We start from the raw sequence: 24,661 nt of genomic DNA on the forward strand, positions 1-24,661 counted from the left end.
AGACATTGTTGCGGCATTAAGTGTTTTATTTCTGCACCGTTTATAGTGCACTTCAAAGTGGTGAACGATTTACATCACCCATCGCTATCCCTGTTCTCCTTTCGTAATGATTTTCGTTCATATCTACGAAAAACTGTCATCTGGTTCGAGTGCCCTTCGTTTTGGCAGCATTGGTGGTACGAGACATGGAGTTTTATAAATCCTCGATTTTTCTGTGCACAGACCTATCTCGAATTAACGAGGTGTAATATATTCATTTATATGCATATACATATATATATCCAACAACGTATGTAGATTATAGATATTTGTCTTTGAAGACACTATTTTGTGGTCGTACACGATTTTTGCTTTTAAGCGTGTTTTGCATATGGTTTATTGTGTTCTGTATGCGTACGTGAAAAGATAATGAACGGTCTGAAACTCTGCAAAAGTGACGCAATATGAATAAAAAATTTACAGATGATATTCAATTTGCTTTTTTGGGAAAAATCTAGATTCCTGAATTTTATATTTTTTCTTGATGCTAGATATTATGTTGCAGTGTATCTTGCATGCCCTAAAAATTGTTGGATATAAATTGGTGTATAATAATGTTTGGAGCCAGTATTGTACATAGCAATTAGAACTGAATTAGATCAAGAAATTCCCACCTTACCCAATTTGAAACACATTCTCCAAGTGTAACAAAAGTTTTTTATAGCTTCTTCAAGCTTTAGTCAATCGGGTTTCATTATACCAATTTGTTCATATTATTTCATTGATTATCATTGACAAATGAATGATCGAACACAAAGAAATTATTGTATAAAAATTAAGTATTAAGTACCATATATGGAAGATTCAATAAATTTTGTAACAATCTGTAGACAATCTTTAACAAAACTTTATACTTTCCAGTATAAAAACACATATTCCATAATAATATTAAAACAATATTAATTTAAAAGAAATGTATATTTAAAGTATATTCGCGTGCCCCATGATTCATGTTTCCTGATGTAACATTATGTACGTATCCAATTACTCTGTGAATTTGTTTTCTTCATGTGCTTTGTATGTCCATGTAAAATTCTTATGTTTGTACATTTCTACAAATTGTATTCATAAAAAAAATTATTCTTTGTAAATATCTTGGTTGTTTTGTTAATTCGAGACCAGTCTATACATATACATATATACATCAACAATGTACACACATGTATACATACGTACGTACCTACATACATACATACACAGCGTGTTTTACAAAAAAAAATGATAAGCAAGTATAACTGCTCTGCGTATCAATAGTTCTCTTAAGAAAGAAAAAAACTTACTGATGTCTTCGTAAACAATCAGCAAAATTCTATTTAAAATCAATGCACAATCGTCGAACTGAAACATCAGAATTCAAATTAAATTGAGAACGATCCTCCATTAACGTCTGTGAATTTCATTCTACATTCTAAAAGGCACCCTGTATATTAATGTAACATACTAATTATACTAAATGTTAGTGACAGGTGACAATACAGGGATTATTCCATCAGTAAGTCATTTCTTCGTACTGGTATTTAGAAAATAATTATACTTCTATACCATTCTTAGTGAGGGGGAAGGGCATTCTGCACATAATACAGAATATTTAATGAGAGGGACGTATATTTGAAGAATATCAAATTTTTGCGAGGAAAATAAGATGATGTTTGATATTTCTTTATTTTTCAGTGAATTAACGCTAACATTTTTATCTTATCAACGTGCCTACTGCATCGATTTGTTGATATTAACTGTTCGTGTGAATGAATGAAAATCAGGTCAAGAATTCATCAAGACTCATCTTATTTTGGGTATTGGAATTTCTTGTTTTCTGGTTACGTCATACCTGATGAAATACTCTGTATGTATATATATGTATATTGCTTCATATTATCAGGCCGATACGTCAGTTTTCAAATTTATTGTAAAATCGTTTTTGTCCCAGACACAGAAAAATAGAATGAATTATTTACAAAAGTATTTTCTCGAAAGTCGAAAGAAAACCAAATTTGGCTAAAATTTACCTAATTGTATATCTCGAAAAAAATTATATTACATTTAAAAACGTGCAGATTATATATAAAATAATTAATTTAAAAAATGAAAGAAGAAAATCGGTACCTTTTAAAATAGTTTCATAAAATGCTTCTCTTGGAGCGGGAAAAATCTTCGAATTTGCGAAACACTATTACCACTAGAAACTTCCGCTATGCCGTAGAAAAATTAGATTGACTGAATAGATTGACTGATAGATTAAAGATGTAGAAAAGCATTTACAGAAAAAAAAGAGACCGAAGTGTCTAGAAAAAGTACTGCAACTAATGAAGGTAACAATAATCGTTATAATAATCATTGTGATGGTAAAATAATAATAATTACAATTGAATTATGCTTTAAATGCTTCAACACCTTTCTTAAAACAATAATAACATTCATTCCTACATACGTATACGTACATAAATGTATACATGTATATATCCTTCAGTATACGTACATGTATATGTACATACACATATAAATGTGTGTATACTTTTTTATACAGAGCATCCCATCTCAATTTTTCCACGCGATTATCTTCTGAACCGTTTATTATTGGAGAAGAATCCTTCAAATAGGACTTACTCCTGTAAATTGCTTGTAGACGCAAAAGGATAACTTAAATTATAGTAAACGACCTTGAATGACCTTGGAAGGTCCACGTGCCGCAGGTCAATGACTTCGTCTCGGAATGGACTACACGTCTAACTAAACAAGAATATATAAAAAAAATAAAGATCATCCTGAAATGATACTAGATGCCTTCCAGTAAGTTCCATTCGAGAGATTTCATCGAATAACGTGTAATTCGGTAGATAGTCGCGTGGAAAGATCAAAATGGGAACCCCAGTACCTGTATGTATATGTATATGTATATACACACACGTATATACATATATATATTCCTAAGTGTTCCATTCTAATCAACCGATTAAACAATCATTTCATGAAGTTCAGATTCTTTGACACAGTTCACGATCGCTAAACACTTTCACTGTAATCAACAATGGCTTTTACATGTTAGTGTTTTCATTTCTCTGTTTCTCAATTCAATATCCGAGCTCATGTATCATTATTTCACTTGGGCCTTGAGATGTTGCACAAACTCGTAATAACTCAAGGCGGACTCGAAGCGGTCCTCGATTAATCGTTCAATAAAGAGCGTCCGGAAGTGGCTATCATCTCTGAAAATACAAGACCATGTTACCGTCCATTCATAGAATAACAGGTAAATCCTCCCTTCCTTATTTCGACATTTATTAATCTTCTAAAAGGGTCTAGCCAGATAAGGTGGTCAAATGTGCTCCCAAAACAAATTAATTTGATATGAAAAAAACCTGAAAAAAATCAAGAACATTGCTTTCGACAATGTCTTACTAATGAATTTTTGTAAAACTGGTATTTCTAAAATTTCTATGAGAAATATGCATTTTTTCGGTTTTTGGGGGATTTTCAATTTTTTTTTAAACATGCCCAATCCGAAAAACCTGGAAAATGGACATTAATAATCACAATAATATAAAAGTGGTTAGCTAGACTTTTTCGTAATTTTTTGTTGAGCTGAACAGAAGAAACAGAGCATAATTCATTAAAACCGTGTTCATCCTATAACCGCCCTCATGGTAGGCGAGCCGACTTGAAAGTTGCCACAGAGAGGTTTCTTTGGGTGCCCTATCGAATGATCAATTTTGTTTCGCCGCACATTTGACCACCTCATCCGGCTGTACCCTTTGACATGTGGACTTACCGGATAATTTGTACAGAAACAGTGTAAGGTTTCTCCTCTTGCAAACTAAATACAAAATTACGCAGCATCTCGCTTTCCGGTGTGTCAATCTCTGGTAACTCATACTGAAAACAAATATATTTTCGTCAAAATGTGTCCGAAGGTCGGTTGTCCTACAGATTGTTCTATGCCGTTACAATGTTCTGACACATAGTGATACAGTTTGTTCGATCACTTACAAGTTCTTCCGGTATCGAAGTAAACGCATTGACCCCAAGTACATTGCAGCAGAACGTAGGATGAATATTCTTGCCGATCAGGATAAATATCCGGTCACCGGCGTCCATGAGGAACGCGCCTCTTGAGTATATCTTTTCAGCAGAGAGATGCAGCCTGGCTGGTTGCGGGCAACGTTTACCATCAACGTCTTTCGCGTTTCGATCCTCGAGCGCGTGCACCGCGTATAGATCCGGATAGATCATCTGGATCAGTTGGAACAACGGTAGAGTCTTCAACTGGCACATTGCGAACACACGATCGTCAAGTCGCGTACTCATTCCCGACCTGAAGGCAACCTACAAAACAGAAAACCAGACAATTGTTATAAGACAAAATTTGAAAATTATTATTAAATTTGAAAGATTATCGCGTGTAAGGAACACTTACACATTTGAGCAGTGAAATAATATAAAGAGGCAGTAGTTTCAAGTTTCCTGGAACCATAAGACCGCCAGTCATCGCTGACTGAGACAATTTGTAAGCTGACACCACGTCAATGGCCACGTTTATCAAAGCGTCCCTCGCGTCGGATAAGGTGGACTGCTGAGACCTGTCCACAGCTGCGAAAATGTTCATAACAGTCCCAGTTAACTGTTAACTCTCGAAAGTGTACCAAATACATTCTAAACGCAAGTCGAGAGAGACTAATGGATTACTTTCCGCTACGGAGAAACGATCTTACCCATTTTCGAAAGTAGGCCTACTATGCATTGTTGATCAGCGGAATGGAGAATATCTGATAAACTATTAGCGACTGGCAAACTCAGTGTGTGTACCCTGATTCTTCTCTCGCCTGGAACACATTTCAATGATTATTCATACTGTGGGCAAACTCGTAAATTAGAGAATTTGCAAATACCTTTACTCGACGTGTAAAGCAAAGCTGCCTGGAAACACACGTTCTGGACGTCCGAGAGATTCTCCTCGATGGCGATCTGCATTCCAAAACCGGCGTCCGGATTGACATTAGGCAAAGTGAGGAGATCCGTGGTTCTCACGAAGAAGTTCCCGTGGAAAGTGTGAATAGTCAAGCCCCGCGTGCATCTTATTCTCATAACCGCCTCGAAACCGATCTTTCTAGTGAGATAACGTCTGAGTATTCTATCGAGAGTTTCTGCGTTCTGCGGTTTCGATCCTCGGAACAACGGGAGGTGGTATATGCAACCACCGGAGAATTTACACATACCAGCTGCAACAGAAAACGTCCATAACTTTCATAAAATTCGTTCTAAATGCACTACAGATCTTCATGCAAACTCGGAAGATACAGGCAAGAATTTTATGAAAATTGTTGTGCAACTAGAAGATCTGTTTTGAGAAAAATAGAAATTATTCGCAAACGAATCCGACTGCGGATCTTTATACGTGTATGACAAATATAAATAGAACAAATACAAAACTGTGAAACGATTCATGAATTTAAGAATGTTCTTGCATTATATTCGGCACGTTGATTAAGCGAACGATTAAGACAACGAATACTGTTTGTATTCAACGTCTGTTTCATACGATTAACTTAATCTATTCTGCGTGAAGATCCGTAGTCTAACACGAATGCATAAAAATCCGCAGTTCGGTTAAGAGTAACGTGTGAATAGAACGTTAAAATTGCATACAAAGTGTGGCTAAATCACAATATTGGCTATTTAATAGGAATAGATCGACTGCGATCTGCTGTCCACTGCAGTCCAGTGCTAATCTCTTGTAGAAGTCTGTAGCCGGGTTCAAATGTGGTACGTCCTTGCTTGCTCTGCTGTTAGGGTCCTCTCTGGCTTGTAACAGTCCCGGACCTACGTTTGGCAAACAGGTTTGGAAGACGGTCACGCGTCCACCAGTTGCTGACTGAAAAAATTAAAATTAAAATTAAAAAATATTTTTATTCGATTGTGTCCCTAAAAATTTTGTTCACCATTCGTAAAATTTACGAAGTTATTAAAGGTCTTGTAAAACATGTGGTCGCTTGGACTCGGTGCGGACGCAGCCATCACAAGTAACTATGCTACATTGTTCACATCAATAAAAATAATTTGTCAAGAAATAAAAATTCAATACGAAGTGTATGCAGCCCCATAAACACGCTGGTTATTAAATGTGCATCTACATCTTGTGGAACAAGATCGTTCTTTCAAACAAGTAAGGATTTTCTTGATAATGCTTACCATAAGTTTGTACGCAGCTTGCAATGCAGCGCCCAGAGCACTGTTAGTATCGTGCGTTCCTTGGAATTTGGTGGGTAACTGAGCCAACAAGTCTCTGACTAATTCCTCGCGTTCCTTTAAATTGACTATTAGATTCTCTGGACACGGCAGGAAAACATCTACAAAACGAGATTCCTTGTTCTTAAATTGAAAATGAAGATTCTACATCTTGACACAGGCAGTACAATCTAATGAATTGAAATCCAGTACGTATATGTTGTTTCTTTACCATCGATATCGAGCATAATCATTTCCTGAGGCTGGGACACGTTGTCAGGTATGCTGAAGAAGTGAATCGCGGAGTCCACTGCCAGAAATCCAATCTGTGTTCTACTATCTCCTGGCAGCATTGACAATTCCTGCGATATCGCGTTGCACACTATATTCAAGTAACCACTTTCCACTGCCAACCTCGATACGTCCAAAACAAACAGATATACAGCTGGCTGAGGCGGGCGGAGCTATAACATGTTTATTACTTTCATTATTCCGTTACCTTGGTGTTAACCATTATGGGTGAACCTGCAGGACAGCTGCCTAGTTCACTCAAATTGAAAAGATATCCTACCAAGTACTCGCTAGGTGCAATAAATTCGATTGTGCTCGTTTTCACTTCTGGCCGTCTCGACGGATCACCATATGTATTCGTTACAGGATCGAATTGAAACTCTTCTGGTACTGAAAGTACGATTCATATGCAATTAAACTAACTGAAGAAACATTATAATTTACATATTAGCATTTCGTGAATCTCTAGTTACATTCGTTTATTCTGAAACAGAGACAGCATTTCCATCTCTTCGAGTCACTGAAGTATACAAACGGATTGATATAGGTTCTGCAAGCACGACATCGCACAATCGTGCTGCACTGTATTACTGGTAAATGCTGAATTGAAAAAAAAAGTAGTCCATTATTTTCTATTTGTGAATGTATAGAAATTTTACAGACGCAAAATGTGTACATACATTTAAATCTTTGAATGGATGGATTAAAATCCCCAATGGCAACCTAGATTTCTGTAGTAACGCATTGGATTCTGGAATCTTAGTGAGTGTACAGCGGAAAATACTAAAAAATAAAATATAATAATGTAAATAATATGTTTACTCGTTTTCATGTCCACATACATGGGTTTTCATGTCCACATACATGGGTTTTTATGAGCTACTTTATGAACATGATGCGCAAATCCTAGAAAATGTTACTCACTCTGGACTACAGTTAATGCTCTCTAGATACTCCTGGTGAAGCTTAATTTTGGGTGGTTCTACTTTCTCCGAGGGCAACACATTTCTACATTGCAGAAGGTCGATGCTCTCCATTCCCTAAAAAATAATCAACACAAATATTATCAAACAAACTCCTTAACCCTCATCTGAAAATCTAATCTAATATACATCCAAATCTGCATACCCATAGTTTGTTATAACCAGCCTGTGTCACAGTCATCATATTCATTTGGTTATTCAACTGATTCATCTGATCAGGATATTGTTGCTGGTAATGCTTATTCATTGGATCAAGCTGTTTGTTTATTGGATTCTGTTGTTGAATTGGATACTAGAATGAAAGGTTCAAATGTTTAGATCAGATTGAATCATAAATCATTTCAATCAGATTGAATCATAAATAATTTCTTTATCTGAAAAGCAGCTGTAATAATGCATTCGTCATCCTAAAGACTGATTAACTGCCTGACAAACGACAACAAGCCTCATCATTGTTTATTCGATTGATATACTTAAACGAATATTATTTATGACTCATACAATGTATCTCTCATTAACACAAGAGTGTCCTCGTCCATAATTTCTACACAACTTGCACAGCATTTTCTTTTTTTTTAAATTGAATCTAGTACTGTGATTCTACGCATACTACGGCAGTAGCGTAAATAAAAATTCATACCGTTCTCTGTGCAGGATATTCAGCTGCCGCAGTTGGAGGAGGAGGTTTCGTTTGCATTTGAGGACCACTCCCAACTGGTCTGTAAGACATCGAATTTGGTACAGTGGCAGCGTGCTGCATAACATGTGCATTCTTCGCATACATTCTTTGTCCTCCAAAGTTCTGTTGATATGGTGGCTGTCCTCTGGGTGGTTGCAAAGGATTCGGAAACTTGTTTTGCTCCTGCGAATACAACTGTGTCCCTTGCACCGTGTTATCCTGACTATCAACTTTGTAGGGTTTCGCTTCCGCCGCCGGATTCGGCGGTAAATTCTGATCGAATCCAGTTGTTGGTGGTTTCGGTGGTTCCATCGGTGGATTCGCTAAGTCATCTCTTGAAGGCGGCGGATGCTGCGTCGCAGGCACTTGAAATTGATTCTGAACATTATACATTGGTGGTTGTTGCTGACTCTGTGGTAACCTTGCTGGCGGTGGCATTACAGGATTCATCGAGTTTTGTTGGCCATTGATTAGAGGGGACATTGGTGGACGAGGTAACGGTGATCTGTATTGATTGTAGAGGTACGGAGTTGGAGATGGGTCTCTCGATGTCTCTCTAGATGGATCTCGTGATGATTGTGAAGACAGAACACCTGAAAACATAGTATTTGTTTAACGCTTCAGAGATGAGGATGGCTTGTCAGTTTGTTTCTATATTTTCGACATTATATGATATTACAGATGTTACAATAATCTTTAAATGATACAGACTGTTTGATATTTTCCCTAGCTATCTTCAAATTCTAGAAACCTAATAATGCATAAAAACACACTGCATCTAATAATCTGACCTTTTGTAATCAATTTTGAAATATTTCTCAATATGCATTGTGAGTTTTAAAGTGTTACAGGAAAAGTATTTACAAACATAATTTGGCGGAAGAGTTGTAGATCGCATACATTAGAAAATAATAAGATGTAGTTAGTTGTGGATTATTTACTTTATAACACGTACCTGTGAAATTGTAATTTGTAGATTGCATGCCATTATGGTGTGTCGCACTTGCCTGGCCATTTACCATCTGTGGGGGACCACTTTTCATGCTACTGTCATTAGCATATGTACGATATTGGTAGTCCGTTGGCTGAGACATGTTGCTGATTTCCAAACGTCGCTAAACATATTAGAAAAACAATATTAATTTACTATACAAATACAGATATAATTAAACTGCTCTAATATTTAACAAATAAAACTTTCTGGGGTAAATATATTTTCTTAATAACGTATATTTCAATGTTAACATATTTTTATTAAATTCTACAAAACAAGTAAAAATGTATGTATAAATAATATAATTTGACATAAAATAATTACGTGCATTTGCAATAAATAAATGTTAAAATGTTTGACATCACACCTGTGGACAATGCATAAATGAAAAATGTGCATACATAGTACATTATTTACTATTCACGTATAATTAGATAACTCTGTAAATATTAGTCAGTGTCATAAAAAATTTTATCACAATATGCACGGGAACTATCTCGCAAATAAACTGTTAACAAGCATTGAAACTGTTTACAATTTACATTAATGATGTAAATAAAATAACAAATAAATCAAAATAAATAGAAGAAATTAGGATATCACGGTACGAATAAGGGATCGCCAAATAATTAAAAAACAGTCGCCACGCGGTGAAGAAGTTCAAACAACAATATAGATATATTAATTCATTGTAACACGGCATTTCAAAATAAATTAACGTGAATGGCAAAGGCTCCGCAAGTCTCGAATGAATTTCGCAAAAAAGTCGAGTACGATTAAACCGAGAGAAGTAACAGCGCGAAAGTAAGCTTGATTACGAGCAATAACAAGACAGTGCAAGCAGAAACGAGAAAAACAAAGTAACCGAACCATTAAATATAATCGAATAAAATAACGATGACATGTAGCAGGATCGCGGAGATCCAGAGGCGAGACGATAATTGCTCGTTAGCCTGGAATTCGTGGAAGATGGAAATGAATAAAAAAAAATCTGCAAATCAGAGTCCGGAATTCATCGTGGAGAGGAGAGAGGAGAGAACAAGAGGAGAATTTTCCAAAGCTCAAGACAGGAAGAAACGAACGAAAGGTTAAAACGTCACGTCGATGTTGGGGTGCTCTGCGGGGCGAGTTTTGCTGTCGGGTTTTTGCCGCGAATAAACACGTCTCTTACCTTCTCGACGAGGTTATCACGGCAAGAAGAAACACAAGTTTAGATCTCACTGCACCAAGTGACGTGCATTGCACTTTTTACGGTGTAATTCGCCGTTAATTGTCGGAGAGATGTACCTCGTCGAGGGGACACACAACATTACGTGGCAGCCTAGCCGATCGAGGCGCCATTTTCTCTTTCGCGGACTAGTCCCGAACCACACGCTTCAAATCATTAAATGTCTAAATCGCCTCCACGTCAAATTAAACAATATTTCCATCGTTATCTCCCATCCTATTGTACTCGTCAATCTGATAACGCAATCTAGAAAAACTTGAATAATATTTGGCTTGTCCATCAAACTAATCAAATTAACAATTCTAAGATATCCATGCACTACTGTTTTATCCTCAATATTTAAGAATTTATTCTAAACCAAATTGAATGATATTTAATGCAATGAACTATTGAAATATTCGATCATCCTTTGCAGTCTTTTAATCAGCGATTGATAATCAACGATTCGTATCTATCATTACTAATTGACTACTAATTTCATTAATCGATTAAATCAATTGCGATTTTTGATAATTCTTCTTAATCTGAAGTATTAGCTAATTGAATAAAGAATTTTAATCGATTAGAAGAACCTCTTCGATAACTTTTATAACATATATTATTACAACTGTAAAAATTATCGTCGAAAAGATGAAAGGAGAAACAATGAAAGAAGAACACGAGATACTCATCCGTCTCTTGTATTTTGTGTTCATATAATTTGTAATTAAACTGCGAATCTTTATGCAAAATAAAAATTGTCAAAATAGATTATGAGAAACATAAATTAAATGAAAATACATTTTCTTTTTTAATAATTCAAATAACATCATGTAATTCTTCTAATGTCTTTGCATAGTTTTGTTTTTTTGACCGATCCATTTTTGTCATAAATCCATAAAATCCGCAGTCTGTTTATAATCATTACATCGAAAGTACATAAAATGACAAAGATATTTCCTTAATTTTCTAAAACATCGAATACAGGAATCAAATTGTCAATGTAAGTAAAAGTTACATTTTGTGCAGTTCAGTTCGTAAAGCTATTTTTGGATCGACTTATCAATGACTAATAATCAGAACAATTGAAAGTAACTCCCAGAGAGACATCTATCAAAATAATACAAAACAGTACGACTCATCGAAACCAGTAAAGAAAATTTGTTCGTCCGAAGTTGTCGTGTATAGATTTATTATAATATTAATCTCATAGTTGGTCGCACGAATATTACAATTTGGTCGGTTCCCTAAAAGTAAACACATATTTTTTTCTGTTTTTCTGTTTCTTTTTAAGAACTTACTTAGTTCACAAATGTTTAGTACCTTTTTTTCCATAATCAATTGACGAATTTCGTTTATCGTGGAAAATTCACCCATCTAGTACATATGTATATAATTATATACATATCCATGCGATGATTCGGTAACTAAATGCTTATGACAAGACAGCGGATGTTTATGCGAATGTATATTTTTATATAGAATATAGTCGTGAAAACGGGACTTGGATAAAAAAAATTCGTTTTTATCTCTTGAGGATTCTCGTGATGTATATTTTATTTTGTATAAATACAATACGCAAGGTACGAATTTGCTGCATACTTTCTGTACACGTGCATAAACATCCACAGTCTGCTTTACAACGATGAAAACGGTCGAACAGATACGAATGGAAGCTGAATTCAATTAAGAAAATGCTCGAGTAACGTCGTCGTCACTCTGTTTGTGGTTGCTGCTCATGATTTTACAAAAATATTGCTTCTGATATGAGACTGTTATATGTTTGTCACATTGAAGTGCGAAGACTCATTTTCAACCGGGAAGAAAGATTTGGTACTTATACCTCTTCAAAGTATAGTCCTATATTTACTCATTAAGCATTTCGCAAATTCTTTTCAATTTCTTCCCAATATTCGATTCTCCATCGTTATCGCACATACTTTGACACAACGATTTTAAATTACTTTGTTTAAGGTGTTCTTTTAATGTCTCTAAAATGTAAATCAAATTTTAATACCAAATTTCATCTTGACATTTTACATGTTTAACACTAGGTTTACGGGACCCGTCAGAATCACGCGATCTAATATTTTTAATCGCGACCTAAATTTATTTCTTTGGGTATATATTGTATTATTTAAGAAATGTCTAAAAATTTGGATAGACATATTCTCGATATTTTCATAAAATAATGTAAAATAGTCACTTTTAGTGCTCCGTAAACCTAGTGTTAAAAATAACAAAATACCTGAGGTAACAAGATTGTTCAATAGGGACACAGCATTGTGCGTAATCAGTTTGTTCAGGCTGCTCTTGACTTCAAAAAATCTAGAAAGCTTTTCTGCTATATTAGCCTCTAACAGAAGCTTCTCGCATCGCGATAAACATATCCTCGTTAGCACCATTAAACAAACTAGAGCTTCGTTTTGCATTTGGACGTGCTGCGACGCTAACATCTTAACTAAATGCGGTAGCGCTCCGTGTTCTACCATCAGCATTGCAATTTTGTTATTCCTGAAGTACAAATTTGATAAATTAACTATGATAAAATGTGCACTTGAACCACGCACGTTCTTAGAAAAATCAAACAACCTGCTGTTATTCATTATTAGCCAAGCTATTAGCCTATTCGCTTCGTTTTGGACACCAGGGTGCTCCTCCACTTCACACCATTCAATGGTTTTCTTTAATAGATCTCTTTTATTTCCTAATTCCTCAGCAGCTTCACCTGTAATTCAAAAAATTACATACTTCAAGTGGTATTTACTCTACATTATTACAGAAGCAAGTATAACAATTTGTCTGAAACTTCGTGACTTTTATATTTTTTTTTAACATGAAATTAACAGGGTGTCTTATAACATGACGATTTCAAATAACTCGTAAGTTATTTGTTGTACGAAAAACATACAGTGCGGTAATCTGTTTTTTGTTACTTTGCTTTTTTATCAAGATATGAGGGTCACCTTCAGTTTTTTAAATGGAATGCTCAATATTTTTTCTCTAATTCGGATAAAACACCAAATTCTGCGCAAAAGAGTATTATACCAAACAGGACTTAGAATGAATTATTAACCCCTTGCGCTACAATTTATTTTATTGTATATCTATGTGTTCTCTAATTGGCCTTATATTGACAACAACAAAGTAGAATTTTATTTCGATATCTAGGAAATGAATATACCCGTTTAGTAGATTCTGCTCGAAATTTTCGTCACGAGTCTGACTCGATATTATAACGCAAGGGGTTAAAGATAGAAAAATGTAGCAGAAAATCTTACATTGGCCATCGATGACGATCCTCAATGTTCCCAACAACTTAAAGATTACCGGATAGGATGGAATATGCAGCATCGAGTACAAAACGTCTATCAATCCATCTTGCAATAATATAGGCTTATTATCTGCTGGAATAACAAGATTTCGCAGGGCAGTGAGCAATGCATGTTGAAATCGAACATCAGCTGTGTCTGTGTTATTCTCCTGTAGAAGTTTAAGAAGACTCCTGTGAACGTCTTGCGCAACCATAAGCTTGCAATGGACGTCAGTGCAAGCGAAGTTGCCCATTGCCAACACTGCTGCGATCTGCAAATCTTTGTCTCTACTTTCGAGCCATTCGACGAATTTTTTATACACAACACCATTACTGTTATCATACAAAATGTTCATACTCTGATCTAATCCAAAAAAGAAGCATTTTAATTACGCTCTAGTCATATACTGCTACTGATAAACTAATGAGAAGTTTTGCAATTAATGTACCTCCAGTTAGCACGAGCACGATTAGGCTGCAAGCAATTTTCAGCACTGACCTAGCCTCTTCGTCTGTGCAATATGGACTATGTTTCTCCAGGAGCTTTATTAGCAGTTCACAGACACCTGCTTTCGTAAGCAACAGCTTGGAATTCTCTAAAATGTAATAATAATTGACAATAGTCAGTTGATTTAAAGCATAGTTAAATAATAAAGAATATGTACCACTTTCTGCTTGACCATGAAGAACTTCCAAACACATCTCAGAAAGTTCTGACGACGCGTCGCTGGCCAAAATGTCTACTAAAATTTTCGTAATTCTTTCATCCAGGAACTCTATATTAGCATCATTCAATATGTCTAATATTAATAGCGCGTGCTTTGCAGATTCTCCACCTTCAGCACCATCGATCTCCAAAACACTGCATATAATAGGTACAATTTCCTGTTGCAATCCCTAAGAAAGTTTTCCAACAGATTAACATATTAATTACCTCGAATGCACTAGTACGTTATTTTAGCTAATTACTTTAACTGCATAATACAGAATGCATTAGTATGTGTTCATAAATTTTGAACGCAATTTTAAATTCTCTTTTATCAAAGTAATAATGTTTAATACGTACTAACACATCAGTAGTGTATAACGCCATTTTCTTACAACATACTAGGATATCTGTGATAATTTAATCATTAACAAGTAATTCTACAAACAGTGACAATGTAAGAACTTGTTACCTCTGTGTTGACAGATGATCGATGGCGGACAACAAGAAAGTTCAAGAGAAGACCTACTGCAACCTTACGAAGAAATGGTGCCCCTTCTACATTATTCAACGTAATACTTTTTTCCAACACTGCCAGGATTGATTTCAATCCATTTTGATTTTCGATAAACTTTTTCCCATTTTCTATAATAATTTTTTAAGATAGTTAAAATAAATAAGGAAATTTCACAGATCTGGGAAAATCAAACTTACAAAAAGTATTGAAATTTGACTGATAAGAAGATGTGTCCAAGAATATTATATTATAATAATGATGACTTTAACAGCAGCTACATACATGAACAAAATTTGGGTCATTAGGGATTAAAGATCCCTACCATTCTCGTAACAAATATTTCCCAAAGCTCTGGTAGTCTGTGTCAATACATCAATACGATCATCTTTTAACAAATTGATCAGTGCATCCACTATATCTGTGGTAGTACATTTATCTCTTCCTCTTTCGCTTTTGGCAATCTCCGCGATTGCCTTTGCAGTCTTTGCTATGATTTCTTTGGATTCGTGATGCAACAATGTTAAGAAAACATCGTCCACTGTGAACTCAGTAGACTCTGAAAAATGCATACAGTTATGAAAATCTATGAAATTATATTAAGGATGCGTTTATTGCTAGTCTCTTCAAAGAAAATATTGTTTTCTGGGAATATGATGAATTACACAGCATAAACATGAATAAATACCTTCGATGTACGTTTTGCTAACATTGACAATAGAATCTAACACCTGAACAATATCTTCAATCTCCTTCTCCGACTTTACAACAAATCGTAATTCTTCCAATAATTTTGCAATACTGTGCTTCAATTCACCTGAAACGAAAAATTATTCAGAACTTGATATTATGACGATTGTTATTATAAGAATGTTCCTATTATGAAAATGTGCATTAATTTTGAAGAATTTATTTTTTAAACAAATCTACGTAAGAGGAAATGGATGATCTGTCATTAGATATTTTGACATCGAGTACTTCGTGCTGACAATTAGATTAAGTGGATCGTAATTTTAGATTGAAACGTAATTAGAAAACTTCTGCTTACCTTCCATTATTCCTTTTCTTTTAGTTCCAATTGCTAAAGAAATTAATTTCTTTCATCTAAAAGGAAGGATCTGCCATAGACTGTAAATCACTAGATGAGAAAGTCAATATTATCATCGTGAACTGATATTAATCAATTTTGCTAAAAAAAAAAATCAAATAATTAATAGATAATTACAATATCTTTTTAACACTGTTAACATTTGTAACATTTATATACACAGAGCACACAGAAATTTGTGTAACATTTTTTCGTTTATATAATTGTTTGAAATCATGAAAATTTTGATTGATTTTGTATTAAAGTCTTACAATAAATAATACTGTAATTTTTCAAAATAAATTCGATTCCTGAATTTTTTAGATCTACATAGTTAATTTTTTAGGTTACCCTTTTGCATCTACTTAACGAGAAGTCTATGACTCGTATGAAACCGCTAAACATGGCTACAATTCTGTAAACTAACCAATTTTCTTCGAAGTTTCTTCCAGTTTCTTCGAAGATTTCCCAAAATTCGCAATTGTTATCGCAGCTGGTAGATATATTTTAATAATACACTCAATGTTGTAATAGAAAACGACAATAATGTCTGACAAAAAGACTGCCAAAGAGAAAGAGAATTTCTATGGTAGGTGCATGTTAGAAAAACAATTTGTTAAATTAAATCTAATTTCCATATGAATTGACACGTAGCTAATTATGTTTATACAAAACACAACAAAATGAAACAATTTTCTGTCATGAAACCTGTGTACTCGATTATGTTATGTTGAAAGAAACACACAATGTATCTCAAGCATGGGAATGTTTACAAAATCATAGTTACACACGAATTTATATAATACCTTCAATCCTGCTGCCAAATTAAATTATTTATTACCATTGACGTCCCACAGATTATTTATATGTCACTGACAAAATGGTTTTCAGTGGATGAATATTATTTCAATTTCAATGATAGTGTTTTAAAGCAATTTCATTTTATATTGCAGCTACAGTCTTCTTAAGCAGCGTAGCAGGAATTTCTGCTCTCATTGGATTTTCTAGTGCACTAGCGTCGACGAAAAAGCGAGACACAAAGGCCTTCGATATGGGAGTCATGGGAGGAAAAGGATTGCCAGAGTCTGGGGCTCATCTGGCTATGAGAGCACTTCTTTGGGGCTCCGTGTGGGCAATCGGGGGCTGTGGAATTCTCTTTTATGGAATCTGGAAACTCTCTGGTGCTACTAATGCAGAAGAATTTCGAATGAAAGTTGGATCGCTCTTACCTCGGATACCGAAGAATGATCCTCCACAGAGTAGAACAGACTTTGAGAATCTTACCGATTTGCTTAGATACGTTTCTGAAGAATGGGGCAAAGAAAAATGATCTGATACATAAAGCAGAATAAAAAGAGAAAAAATAGTCACTGCAATATTCTTTTTATTTACTGAAGTACTAAAGAAAGGAGCAGTCTGAACACAACGATAGTGAAATTTTTATATACATGAAACATTGTGTTTTGTAATTATAATATTCAATTAACTATATCAAATTGACCATGTTTGTTTTGGACAATACCATGGTCATATTTTGCTCAATAGAATTATTTTTAGATTATCAGTATAAAAAAGAACTGCCAGGTACAAAATCTGTACATATTAACTATGTTTTTGGTTAACTACATTTCTTTTCATGATTTTAACTATTAACTGAACACGTTAGTTACGTTGAATTATGGTCATAACTTATAACGCGACGCCTTATTCTGTATTTTTGTACATAGGATGTTTGTATTATTATTAGCTAGCATTTTCTTATGTATGATAAACGTGTGGAAAGAAGTAGAAGAAAAAATACGACAATATGATAATTTTAATTCTGTTTTTTTTTTTGACCATTTATACAGTAAAAAATTATATCTGATATAAAATGGTTTTTATATCCTATAAAAAAATATAAGGAGTGTGTTTCTTATAAAAACTTGTTCTATGTATTGGCTAATTATAATATGAACACACTGTATATATTGTACAGAGTTATCACAGTGGGAGAATCTGTATTTTTGTAGAAATAAATTTGTGAATTCAACGATTGTGTTATTGTACTTGTGTAAAATATTGTAAATGCATATACTTATATGAATATGAAATGAAAGATAATACTAAAACTTGTTTTAAATGATTTATGTAATTATCAGGCATGAATTATCATTGAATATTTTAATGTTCATTTAACCGGTTGCAGATTCTAACGGTAGTTCTTCATTTACATTTTTGCAACAATTTAAGTAAATTTTAACCTTTTGCGGTCGAGTGTCGACAAATAGCCCGAAGCCTTTTTACGTAATGCAGCGGGTATGAAGATTGCAACTTTGTTATTGGCAATGCTAGTCGTTTATAAATAACGATTTAAAAAATCAATCGTGTTGAAATTGGTGTTTTCAGAATGCAAAATAAGTTAAACTAGCATAATCACCGATACAATACATTTCAACGTTGTAATCCCTCATCAATCACGTGATTGTCTCATCAATTTTTTCGCTATCGTATATATTATAGTAGATTATTCTTAACGGAATGAGATACATTATACATGTTTACTTTACCAGGAAGTAATCATACGATTATATAGTAGTTTAAAGTAGATCAAGGTATAGTTCTTAGAGCGACCACTAACACAAACATTACACATATATAAATATTTATCAAATTGTAGAAATCAGTGAAAGTGTGGTATTTTTAAAACGAAACAAACTGCTCATTGATTAATATAACACTTTTCAATTAATAAGTAACAATAGTAAACGTCTGTTTACCGATTTACAATCGCTAATTAAAAATTCAATCGTTAATCGAAAATCATATATTATAGAATATTTTCTAGGAAGCCTTTATGCATTATGTTTATGCGTCTTTGATGCGTTAAAGTAAAAATCACTTTTCTTTTGGCAACGCGACTGATACATCCTATATGACGCATAACTTCCTTGGAACATTTACATTGTTCCAAATGTAGCGACGACTATAATAACGAAGTGGTGGGAAAACTCACTTTTAATTGGCGAGCGGACACCGCGTAGTGGGAATAAACACGTTTATTGCAGTTACTGAATTCGGTAATCGGGCATTCCGCGGGACTGCAAAAACGCATCACTCTTCGACGTATAATCGCGAGGTGCGTGTCTAGGGGCCCATAAGGTATTCGAACAATATATAATATATACAATATATAACTATAGTTGTCGCGAATTATTAGTATCATTACAATCCTTAAACGAGGACTCATCAATTCAATAATCTCATCTTTTAAAGTTTCTCTTCCTTCCCTTCTTTCTTTCTGTCTCCGTTCGTGTTAGGGTTGCGTTGATTTAATGAACTCGCAAAGTACCGGGTTTCTTAACTTCTAACCGTGTGTGGTGTTTTCTCTTTCTTTTCAGATACACATCGATTTATAACTATAGTAACACCGGCCGAGGTGAGTAGCTTTTTCTTAAAATTTCTTATGACTGTTTAATCATGTGATGGGCAAGCGATTAAATTCCGGTAGTCGAATGGTGACTGTGGGATTATTCTCGCTGGAACCATTGCCGCGACGTTTTCTTTCCTGTTTTTTCATATATAAATGTATATATGTATTGCGACTCAACCATCCAATTGTAAACCGCAAAATTTGTCTACAAATTTTACTCACGTACCTACATGTTCATATGTATGCGCTCTGAGAATATTACGCGGTAGACGCATCACAGTAGCAAAAGTAACACGCATATGAAAATGATGAGAAAAATTAATAAATAATGTGAGAAAATTATTGCCTAGGTATAGAATGTCTACATTATACATAAAAGTTGACTGAAAACGTCATCCTATTTCCCGTTTGAATATTCATTTAGGTATACAGTAAATTATCGTTGTACGTCAGTGCCAATCTCACATTTCCAAATCATTGGAACACCTCACACCAGCACGGTGAGTGGCCGAATCTCGACTTTATTTTTCGTTATTTTTTTATGAAACTTTTACCAACATATTCGTTGCATTTTTCTGATTAAAATGAAACTAAATATGATATAATTCCGATGATATTTACGTGTGTAATGAACGATGAAAGTTACTTCCCATTACAATTACATTAACGAGAAATTATTGTAAATGTGATCCGAATTATATCGCGTTTCGTATCATTTTAATCAGAATAATGCCACAAATATATTGGTGAAAGTCTCATAAAAAAATAATTAATAATAAAGAAGTTAAATTTTTCATTTAAAGGCCTGCAACTCTTCACGGCTCTTTCCTTCCCATACGCTGTCCTTCTCTGTGTTCGAAACTTCTATCGCTTGTTACACAAGTAAGTATCATCGGAATTATATCATATTTGGTTTCATTTTAATGAGAAAAATGCCACGAGTATGTTGGTAAAAGTTTCATAAAAAAATAACGAAAAATAAAGAAGTTTTGTAATTGGATTAGTTAGTTAGTTAGTTAGTTTTTTCGCTGTCCGCTTCTCCGTGCAACATTATATCGGAGACGGATATTCTCTCCGTTTTAATGCCAGTCATTTTGGTATGCAATAGGTTTCTCATGACTTTCACGCGGGATGACTCTTAGGTTTCCAGCGTGCCCTGTGTATTTCAAATGGGACGCTAGGCGAGAACCACCGATTCGTATGAGTGTCAGTGAAAAGAACGGCGGTAGTGACTTACAACGATAACTTACTGTATAGGCAGAGAGGAAATGAGAGTGCTCACGCCCGGGGTTTTAGTGTCCCCGGTATAGTACTGCCCTCTAGTCTAATTTTTAGTCTCGACCAGAACCTGCATCATCTTTAGCCTGAAACCGAACCTGCATCATCTTTAGCCTGAAACCAAACCTGCATCATCTTTAGCCTGAAACAGAACCTGCATCATCTTTAGCCTGAAACAGAACCTGCATCATCTTTAGCCTGAAACAAAACCTGCATCATCTTTTTAGCCTGCACCATAACTTGCATCATCTTAGGCTGGATCAGAGCCTACATCATTTTTTAACATAGAAATAGCATCCACGCCTGGCATTATTTGGCATCCGCTGCCAATATCCAATAGAGAAAAAATTCCGAAGATTATAAAGCACGTTTTGCTCTCAAATTAATTTATATTTTAAGTAACTTTTGCAACAATTCAGGTAATAATATAAATTATAATAGTTTAATATTCAATGTGAGGCAGACCTTGAGATCATGTTACTTTGTAAGAGAAGAAAAACCGATCTTTGTAATAGTAGATTATGTTAAATAGCATTAAATAAAACTATCTCTTCGCTAACCAACAATTTTGATCATATACATTTTCCTACAATATCTTTAATGATGCCAAAGCCTTCAAAAGGATTTATGAAAATATTTTTAGACTGTGTGCAGTCTTGAATGGAACCGCTTGAGATTAATTAGAACTTACGTCGGATAGAAGCAAATGAACTTATTTGATCAATCAGCTATCGAACGACACACGAATATTTATGAGAGAATAAAAGTAGGAAATAGTAAGAAATCCGACGTCGCGCTATCTTGAAAATATTGTTCCACTCTGATACGATCACGGTGGATCGAATTAATGATTTTTTATTTCTTTCATGAATCTTTTTCCATCGTATTTGTTTCTTTTTTCTGTTTAAAACAACATCTGCCACGATATAATTGCGATTATAATTTCTCGTGTAATAAGCGATTAAATTTTCGGTTTAAGTTAAATTTTTAGTTCTATTTGTACGTAACTTCCATCAACAGATTTGTGAGATTTTTCTGGTTAAAAGCAGACCAAACTCGGTAGAGTTTCAATCATATTGTCGTCATCCCGGAAGGAGAAGTAGTTTAGTGGTTCAATTAAAAGCCTTTATTTTAAACTAGTGGACTCACTTTAGGATAGGACAATTGTACAAGAGGAAAAGTGAAAGTTGGTAATGAAACAAGGGATGGTCGCTGGCGAGGATGTCTGGTTTTCGTCTATGTCAAGGATGGGCTTAAAGTCTTGTAGGAAAACGGTTGTATGAGAGGACAGGCAAAGAGGAAGAGAGAAAAAAGAGTGAAGAGGACGGTTAGGTTTTACGAGCGCAGGAAACCCTGCGTTTAGAAAACTACCATCGCCGGTACAAAATCGGTTGACGATGGGACTCGCTGTAATATGCTGTAAATGAGTCGCCCAGGCCCTTATTGTTAAGAAGGTACAGACTAGGTCAGGTATAAGATAGTATATGCAGTGTCTGACACTATTTACCTACGTATCATAGCGTGTCATGATCACACTCTAAATAAGTACATACTCACTTGATACAATCCGATTTTGATGAAACTTATGTGAGATATAGTTCTTCGAAAAATATTTGACATGTGTTTTTTATAGCCAACCACGCGCTTTGAAGGGGTGAAAATAGCCCTCAAAGTTGGGGGTCAAAATCACATTTTTTGAGTTATCTTGGTAACCAGCGGTCGAAAAAATTAAATTTTTTTAAAATGGGAAATGTCGCTCAAGAAATTTTTAACAAAAGTTGTTTGTTTAAAGAATACATTAAAAATTTGGTTTTTTGTTTAGTTTCTCTTATTTATTGTTGATTCATTTTAATGTAAACTTGGGTATGTGATCTTTGATCCAAAATAGGGTATACAGTAAAGATTCTACTGAAGTCAGTACCGACGTTCCCTACTTATGACAGTGGAACACCTCACACCACTCGAGAACCGTCGTGTCGCGGTCACCACATTGTCGGGTATATCGGTGTGAGACCCGAAGACCACTACTAATCCAATTACAAAACTTCTTTATTTTTCGTTATATTTTTATGAAACTTTTGCCAACATATTCGTGGCATTTTTCTGATTAAAATGATACCATATATGATATAATTCCGATGTTATTTACTTGTGTAACAAGCGATAAAAGTTTCGAACGCAGAGGAGGACAGCGTATGGGAAAGAAAGAGACGCACTTCGACTCTCTGCGAGCCAGGAGAAGCTAGGATTCAACACAGGGAGAGAGAGAGAGAGAAAGAGAGAGAAAGAGAGAGAAAAATTCATCTACAAGTTCAAAAAAGAAGTCGTCTTGATCTGCCGCCGTCTACGTCCAATTTCAAGAAATCTGCGACAAATCCAGAAACGAGTCATCTTCCGTTCATGTACGAGAGTAAGTTCAAAATTATCTACAGTCTTGACATAATCCTTTTCACCTTGTGCACACTGACCTCTGTCCTCATTTATTTTATTGTTATACTGTTGTGCTAATGCTATGAAAAGATCCTAATTCCGCCATTTTTCTTCCTTGTGTTGCAGATAGATCATGGCCGCTCCGTTAAAAGTTTGCACCAAAGAAGAACAACGAGCAGTGACCCGATTCCTCTGGTCGGGAGAAAAGAAATTCATCAAACATCGCACTTCTTGCGTGCTGTTTTGCCGCTCGCTCAGCTGACTCCCAACGCGAAGGTGATGTGCGGGGCAACGGCCGCTACATCTAAACATTCAGCGGCTCTCGTTAAAATGTTGTTCGATCTCCTCTTGCTTTTATAAAATTAGTTTTATAAATTTTATTATAAATTTATTATAAATTTTTATTATTATTCTGTAATGTGTATTGTGTTCAGCCTTATATGTTTATTATTTATAAGTAGTTAGTTATTGTTATTTATTATTTAAACAACTTTTATATAAATAAATTTGTATAATGTTTCTTTATTCATTATTTGAATTATTATTTCAATAATGATTTATTATAAAAATAATTGTTTAAACAAATAAATTTTTATGATGTATAGAAATTTGTTTCTATAAAAAAATTATTTTCTCATATCCTAGTCTGTTTTAGCCTTATCGTTCGTGAACAGCTATCGTGCCGTCGCGTCGCACAACAAGACAACGCGTCCGCGACAATGTTGCTTACTCGCCCGTAGACTAGACTGAGTGCAATGCATTTTCGGTGTCAAAACATATGCCGAATAAACTCCTTTTGTTTTCAAGGTTTCTGAACATTACGAACGTTAAATTGAGTAGAATGAGAAGAATACAAAAAGTTAGGACGTGCAGGTCGCAAGAAGTGTAGAGTGTAGGTCATTGGATTTGTTATGTTAAATGTCTACATCAGGGCTGCTTAACTTGTTTTTCGCCGCGAGCCACACAACGCTCTCACCATTCGCCAATACCCACTCCATGCATTCCCCCTCTACACTCTTCTCGGAATGAAGGAAAATCGATTGAAAACAAAATTATAAACAAATGCCGAGAGGTCTTGTTGTCTCATTCTGCCGCGCTTCGCCTCGCTTTCTTTCTTCGTTGCAACCAATCCCCTCCACCAACGTCCATCGCGTAGAGAGGAGCATTAGCGAAACGGAGCGCGGCAGAATGAGACTGCTACGACTCTCCTTTCCCCTGAGACAGCCTGCTTGTGCGACGACATCGTATGCAATGGGGGTTTCTTGTCGAAAAAGGAAGATCGCGGAAAGAGCCACCAGTTAAGCAGTCCTGGTGTACGTAATACAGGAAAACATAGGGTAGCATTTGAAAAACTAAAATCGACTTAAAAATTTCCCGCACAACCTACCCTGCAAAAAAATAACGTACACCGTATTATGTCCCCCTTCGTATCAAACAAGTTATTTCTAAACTTTTTTTGACAGGTGTAGTCTTTCACGAGATAAACGAATTCTTTTAGATAAATGAGAC

General features: G+C 35.0%; 3 protein-coding genes across 5 annotated transcripts; 1 reads left to right on the forward strand and 2 right to left on the reverse strand.

Moving 5' to 3' along the window:
* Positions 1–1,604: 1,604 nt before the first annotated feature.
* On the reverse strand, positions 1,605–10,591 carry Sec24ab (Protein transport protein Sec24AB). The gene is made up of 17 exons (XM_076796729.1): positions 10,377–10,591; positions 9,167–9,326; positions 8,173–8,804; positions 7,678–7,824; positions 7,474–7,589; positions 7,230–7,332; positions 7,023–7,149; positions 6,830–6,939; positions 6,491–6,722; positions 6,223–6,380; positions 5,680–5,905; positions 4,923–5,252; positions 4,746–4,856; positions 4,451–4,623; positions 4,024–4,359; positions 3,806–3,909; positions 1,605–3,242 (listed from the first exon to the last, which is right to left on the reverse strand). Exons 2-17 carry the CDS (start codon positions 9,303–9,305, stop codon positions 3,131–3,133), a joined length of 3,156 nt encoding a protein of 1,051 aa, XP_076652844.1. The 5' UTR covers positions 9,306–9,326; positions 10,377–10,591; the 3' UTR covers positions 1,605–3,130.
* Positions 10,592–11,093: 502 nt separating this feature from the next.
* On the reverse strand, positions 11,094–18,261 carry Vimar (visceral mesodermal armadillo-repeats). 3 transcript variants are annotated; one of them, XM_076796732.1, is made up of 11 exons: positions 18,246–18,261; positions 15,994–16,083; positions 15,634–15,762; positions 15,271–15,504; positions 14,904–15,076; positions 14,391–14,622; positions 14,175–14,321; positions 13,694–14,089; positions 13,005–13,140; positions 12,661–12,926; positions 11,094–12,403 (listed from the first exon to the last, which is right to left on the reverse strand). In XM_076796732.1, exons 2-11 carry the CDS (start codon positions 15,998–16,000, stop codon positions 12,279–12,281), a joined length of 1,845 nt encoding a protein of 614 aa, XP_076652847.1. In that variant the 5' UTR covers positions 16,001–16,083; positions 18,246–18,261; the 3' UTR covers positions 11,094–12,278. The 3 variants fall into 3 exon arrangements, with proteins under 3 accessions (XP_076652847.1, XP_076652845.1, XP_076652846.1); XM_076796730.1 differs by lacking the exon at positions 11,094–12,403 and having other exon boundaries at positions 12,411–12,926; XM_076796731.1 differs by lacking the exons at positions 11,094–12,403; positions 18,246–18,261 and having other exon boundaries at positions 12,411–12,926; positions 15,994–16,099.
* On the forward strand, positions 16,400–18,103 carry LOC143359074 (transmembrane protein 242). Its single transcript, XM_076796733.1, has 2 exons — positions 16,400–16,621; positions 16,986–18,103. Exons 1-2 carry the CDS (start codon positions 16,579–16,581, stop codon positions 17,360–17,362), a joined length of 420 nt encoding a protein of 139 aa, XP_076652848.1. The 5' UTR covers positions 16,400–16,578; the 3' UTR covers positions 17,363–18,103.
* Positions 18,262–24,661: the final 6,400 nt, after the last annotated feature.

This window comes from Halictus rubicundus, chromosome 11 (genome assembly GCF_050948215.1).
Source record: "Halictus rubicundus isolate RS-2024b chromosome 11, iyHalRubi1_principal, whole genome shotgun sequence".
Lineage (NCBI taxonomy): Eukaryota > Metazoa > Arthropoda > Insecta > Hymenoptera > Halictidae > Halictus > Halictus rubicundus.

Coding starts and splice junctions, on each gene's coding strand:
- Sec24ab (XM_076796729.1), bottom strand. CDS start 9,305: ATGTCTCAGCCAACGGACTACCAATATCGTACATATGCTAATGACAGT. Junction 7,150..7,229: donor ATCCATTCAAAGATTTAAAT/GTATGTACACAT, acceptor TTTTCAATTCAG/CATTTACCAGTAATACAGTG. Junction 5,906..6,222: donor AAGCTGCGTACAAACTTATG/GTAAGCATTATC, acceptor TAATTTTTTCAG/TCAGCAACTGGTGGACGCGT.
- Vimar (XM_076796730.1), bottom strand. Junction 15,505..15,633: donor TAGCAAAACGTACATCGAAG/GTATTTATTCAT, acceptor TGCATTTTTCAG/AGTCTACTGAGTTCACAGTG. Junction 14,322..14,390: donor TCATGGTCAAGCAGAAAGTG/GTACATATTCTT, acceptor ATTACATTTTAG/AGAATTCCAAGCTGTTGCTT.
- LOC143359074 (XM_076796733.1), top strand. CDS start 16,579: ATGTCTGACAAAAAGACTGCCAAAGAGAAAGAGAATTTCTATG. Junction 16,622..16,985: donor AGAGAAAGAGAATTTCTATG/GTAGGTGCATGT, acceptor TTTATATTGCAG/CTACAGTCTTCTTAAGCAGC.